Below are 5,737 nucleotides of genomic sequence, written 5' to 3'. Positions count from 1 at the left end.
ATACATACGTACCTAATGATGCTATGTATGTATGTATGTATACATATCTGCAATATTTTTAAAAAAATCAAGAAAATAACATTAATTTGTTTCATTATATGTATTACTAGTGCATTTGGAATTCAAATATGATGTTTACATACTTGGACATTATTTGTATTCATACGTCTACGCACAAATTTAAATAGAATTCAATCACAAACTTTTGATCAGTATTTTGTTCAGAACTTTCAACGTTTATAATTTATCTGAGATTCGCCGAAAATTGAAGTTGCCCTTTTTATTGTGTCTCTGTTTTGATAATCTGAAAAATGTTCACACAATGTATCAATTACTAATTCACTAATAGCTAAAATTTTATTTACAATTAATTATTTTTTTAAATAATTAACATTTTTGAAATATGTCCTGAAACCTACCGACATTGAAGTATTGATTACTGTGATCTAGGTTTAAACTCCGCGCATATTGGTGCTGCCAGGCACCTGTGCCAATTAAACCTGCTGCAAAAATTATCGCTTTCAGAAGCAATAACAAAAGCAAGGTTGTTAAGTTCAAGCTCACTATCTAAAGTGGAAATAAAAAAAACATAAATAGAAAAACATTGAGCAGAAGTACAGTCAACCCTCGGTTAACGCGGCAAGTGTGTGCCGTGCAGTATGGAGACCGTGCTATAAAAAACTCGTATTTAGCATACAATTCAGGCTAATTTGTAGTGCGTTCTATGCAGGGCCGGTCCTGGGGTCTTCAGCGCCCGCATGCAATTTTATCATATTCAGTTTATCATTAAAATTATAAGAATATTTACGTTATTTTTTTTTTTGAAATACTTTTTTATAACTCTGGATTTAGTACACAAAAAATTAGATATATAATATAAAAGCACATTGATTTTAAATTTATTTAAAATATCGTGGCGATTCGCGGGTTCTTCATAATCACTACCAAACTACTTCTAAATTCTTATTTTTAATCCAAACTTTTTAGGACATCCAAACATTTCAGTATGTTTATCATTGCTTGAAATAATATTTTTGAAAAATTTTACTTATTTATTTTGGAGATTTTATGCGATTTATTGTATTAAACAAATCATGGTGTTTCATGTTGGATTATTTTATTTTGATTTTTCATTATTTAAATTATCCAAAATTGCAGCTTAAATATTGCTCAAAAATTAATGAAAAATGCAAAGAAATTATGTTTCTTGAATTATATTTTGAATTGAAGTTCCTAGAATCGCTCATAGGTTGCACAAGGAACTTATGGGTTGTTGAACAAAACCGTGTAATAGGAAGTCCGTGTAATCGCAGTGATGTCAGACTTTTAGCTCCGCGTAGTATGGGAACCGTGTACCCAAAGTGCCGCGTTAACAGAGGGTTGACTGTATATCAAATTTATAAAATAGGGCGGAGCGCGTAAAAAAGTCCACCACCGATATCTGAAAAAAACTAAAGATAGGATTTTAAACTAGAGCAAATAAAATGTTAAACCATCGCCTTAATTCTTACGACAATGCTATCGGGATATAAACGGCAATGTTCGAAAATTCATAACAAAAATATTTTCTTTTGTTGTTAGTTTTTTTGATTTTGAGCTCCGTTTAGCTTACGAGACTCTAATATAATATTGTTAATTTTAATTTAGTTTCAAAATAAAAAATAGTAAATGAAAAAGTATATTAAGTTAAAAAAAGCAATTTTGCAAGAGATATGTTAAATAAATATTCATTCCAACTCTTCTGCTGATTTTTCTGATGTAATGCCATATCAAAGCTATATATAATTTACATTGGTTAAATAATGTAGCTATTATTTCGTAAAATCCCTTGAAAATTAAAAATAGACATTAGACCTGTTTGGCCTGTGGTCGTTTCATCTTATTCCGCTTATGGAGTAAAAAGAACCAGGTTACATATTTTTGAAAAACAGCAAAATTAATATATGTATTTCTAAAATAATGAATTAGTCGGGATTATTACTGATTATAGTAAGAAAGTTGTTTCTTTCGTATGTTATTTGTTGTGATATTATTGGTTTGGTTTTAACAATATTATTGCTCAAAGTAAAATTGTACTTTTGTACTCCGCCCTACTCTAAACGTTTATATATACTATCAACCCCCCGTTAACACGGCATTTTAGGTACACGGACTTCCTATTAGACGGTTTTGCTCAACTGCTCATAAGTTCCTTGTGCAACCTATGAGTGATTCTAGGAACTTGATATCAAAAGAGTATTAATGTAAGTTTTGTTATCGACTTTTATCTTTCAGACATGCCTAATTATATAATAGCTGCCCAAGAACACGTTTGAGCTGACTATTGCGTTGCGCCAATTTTTGAATAAAGTTTCAATGTCATACATGTCATTTCGTCCGTATTTACTCCTACTTCAAGTTGTATTCCTTGGTCTCCATACAGCACGATAAAAATGGTACGATTTGCACTAACTCTGAGTCTTTCCTAGCGCGGTTCCCATACTGAACTATATAAGGTTCCATAGCCTGAATTGTATGTTAAATACGAGTTTTTTATAGCACGGTCCCCATACTGCACGGCACGCACTTGCCGCGTTAACCGAGGGTTGACTGTAAATCAATTAACATCACTATCATTGAATATAGTTCTATTAAATTCTAAAACCTGAGTATTTCCAGTAGATCTGGCGATGACCTCTTTAAAAAATTTGGCCATTATTTGTGCGCCAGGGCTCCAAGTATCTTCATCGAACAAACTATAAGTATTCAGTGATCTCTGTACCGTCTTGTTTTGTAACGCAGCGCATCCACCAATAATTGACAGCGTGATCACAATTATCGTAGTTGAAGTAGAATAAATCATTTTATCTAAATATTACATTTTTTTTAGAAATTTGTAAGCAAATTTTAATAATATATTACATAAGCTGTATATGCAGAATTGAGTAAACCATAAATTAGGGAAGTATAATGGCGAAATCAGAAAATTGAAATAACAGTCACATTAAAAAAATTATGTTGTTAGTAGATTTTGTCGTTTCTCACATAATATTTAACCCTTTTCACTCGCGAGTTGCGAGAATTATAATGCATCCGAGTGGAAAGGGTTAAATCACCGTAGGATACATCTTTTCCACGATATCGGGAGCGCTGATTGATTTGAATGATTCAAAAAACGTTGAAGGAGATATGTTGCACGTGTTGTTTAGTTTTTGGCAAAGGCAAATCCATCCGTTTCAAAGATACTGGGCAAGAAATGAGAGAACAGAGCGTCCGATTTAATTGATTTAAACAAATATTAACTTCACGTAGGGTAGTTATAGTAATGGGCAGTTTCTGAACATTTTGGCATACCTCAGAAAAAATGGATGTGTGTGTGTGTGTGTTTTGTGTGTCCGCATTCTTTTGTTCACGTTTTCAGGCGCACGGATCAACCTATTTGAATGGTTCAAAAAACATTAGATTCCAATTGATAGAGAGATGTGCTGATTAGTTATTAGCAAAGGTAGTTTCCAGCCGTTTTGGAGATACCAAGCTACAAGTGCAAAAAATGGCAGTTTTTGAGAGAACTAAGCATCCGATTTGAAGGATCTGAACATTTTTCTGCTTGTTTGGACAAAATAATTGCTTTTGGGGAAAAAATATTTGAAAATTTTTTTTCAGTTTATTTTTTTAAATTTTTTTTTTGTATTTCGAAAATAATTTAGATTTTAATTTCAATTCTTGCTAAAGTTCTAAACACATTTATATACTTTAAATAAAAAAAAATAACTTTGCAATTCAGTTTTTATAATTCTTATGTATATTAGACAATTTGCCTTAAGGCACAATGCCATTTACCAATAAATATTAATGAAATGAATATCAAATATCCTGGAAGGCATATCCAGCCGTTTTAGAGATCCAATAAAAAAGTAAACTGGGACTTTGCGTACCAAACATTTTTTTTCTTAAAAGATTGAATTTTTTCATAAAACTGAAAATTTGATTTTCAAGAAATTTGAAATTCTTGAAAAAAACTTTTCTGAAAAAAAAGAATTTATTTTGTATTTTGAAGTAAATTGGAAATTTTGAACTTTAGCTGCGTCGAGGCAAAATATCGAAGCGCGTAAGAGCCGTCTTGCAGTCTAACGGATATACAATGTGACGGAAACCATAGAAATGTAAACAAAATTTATACTTAATATTAAAATCTGTGATAAATGGATGTGTAATGATCACATAATTTTTGACCGCCAAAAGACATTTTTTTTACTGTTTTTACTTGATCTCCAAAACCTCCACACCTGCCTTACCAAAAATGTATTTATAAGTAAAATGTTTATTAAATTATTGAAATCGGACGCTCCGTTCTTTCAAAAACTGAATTACCATTTTTGCCCTATATCTTTGGAACGTCTTTGTCAATTTTTTGGACCTGCTTTGTCAATCGAATGTTTTTTGAATTATTCAAATCGGTTGATCCATGCGCCTGAAAACGTGGACAAAAAATGCGGAAATACAAAACACACACACACATATACACATCCATTTTTTCTGAGGTATGCCAAAATTTTCAGAAACCTTCAAAACGTGGAGAAATGCAAAAAAATTCATTTTCTTTTTTCGGCCAATCATTATAACTACCCTACGAAAAGTTAATAAATAATATTTAATGAAGAAATTGATATTATAAAAAATATTATAACTGTGTAATAAACATTTTATTTATGTTTTTTACCTAATTATTTGTTTTTTGAAGTATTTTACCTTGTTTTCTCTTAGCTAACACATAAAAATCTTTTGCTCAACCTTCTATAAACTATCACACTTTATAAGTCTAAAATATTAATTTATCTACAGAAGAAGCACATATATATACACTTTTTGTCACAGGTTAAAATATAACGAAGAAACGTCTTGTACGATGCAGTATTTCTTATATATTGACTAGTTTTTTTTCTGAAAAATGCACTTGTGCAATCTACCCCCTCCATATATATATATATATATATATATATATATATATATATATATACAAAGATATGCGCGCCTATATATTTACGGATAGGCGCTTTACCTGAATTCTGCGTTTACCTGCCATTATCTGTAATTTTATTGTTTATGAAACCTTTCAAAAGTGGTAGAAAAGTTGTTTTCTAAGTAAATGCGTGCAATTTTGTGCTTTTAAGAACAGTCGTGGATACATAAATTGTTAAAAAAATGTATATTATTTGTATTGATTCAGATTCAGAAAGAAAGCGCGACTAAAAATATGTTAAAACCAGTGGGGTGCATGGTATCGTGCCTTAAGGCAATTTGCTGGAACTTTCCGTACCGTAATTAAAAAATTTGGTACGGAACCCAAAAAAATTACACAAAATGTGTACACATTATGAAAATCTCTATAAAATATCTGATAATTTGATGTGCATAAGTCCAATAAACATTTTTAACCGCCAAATGACATTGTTTTAACTTATTTTTATTGACAGTCCATAACCGCTGGACCTACATTCCCAAAAATTTAATCAGTTCTTCATCTTGCCAATACAAGTAAAATGTTTTCTGAATTATGCAAATCGGACGCTCCATTCTCTTAAAAACTGAGATACCGTTTTTGGCACGTTTTGAATCGAATGTTTATTGAATTATTTTGAATCGGTTGATCGGTGTTCCCGAAATCGTCGACGAAAATTTGTATCCGCACACAGACACACACGCACACACACACATACACACATACATCCATTTTTTCTAAGGTATGCCAAAATATACA

The 5,737-nt window shown here is 31.1% G+C and overlaps 1 protein-coding gene across 1 annotated transcript; it reads right to left on the bottom strand.

Annotated features, from left to right (window-relative positions):
- Nucleotides 1-230: 230 nt before the first annotated feature.
- Nucleotides 231-4,848, bottom strand: LOC113383681. The gene is made up of 4 exons (XM_026621931.1): nt 4,729-4,848; nt 2,645-2,847; nt 420-567; nt 231-304 (listed from the first exon to the last, which is right to left on the bottom strand). Exons 2-4 carry the CDS (start codon nt 2,840-2,842, stop codon nt 231-233), a joined length of 420 nt encoding a protein of 139 aa, XP_026477716.1. The 5' UTR covers nt 2,843-2,847; nt 4,729-4,848.
- Between the last annotated feature and the right edge of the window lie 889 nt (nt 4,849-5,737).

The sequence above is a fragment of the Ctenocephalides felis genome, unplaced genomic scaffold (genome assembly GCF_003426905.1).
Source record: "Ctenocephalides felis isolate EL2017-DRISC unplaced genomic scaffold, ASM342690v1 CF-g0.4_SCAFFOLD_03570, whole genome shotgun sequence".
In the NCBI taxonomy this organism is placed as follows: domain Eukaryota; kingdom Metazoa; phylum Arthropoda; class Insecta; order Siphonaptera; family Pulicidae; genus Ctenocephalides; species Ctenocephalides felis.
This window is presented reverse-complemented; position numbering and strand designations above follow the sequence as displayed.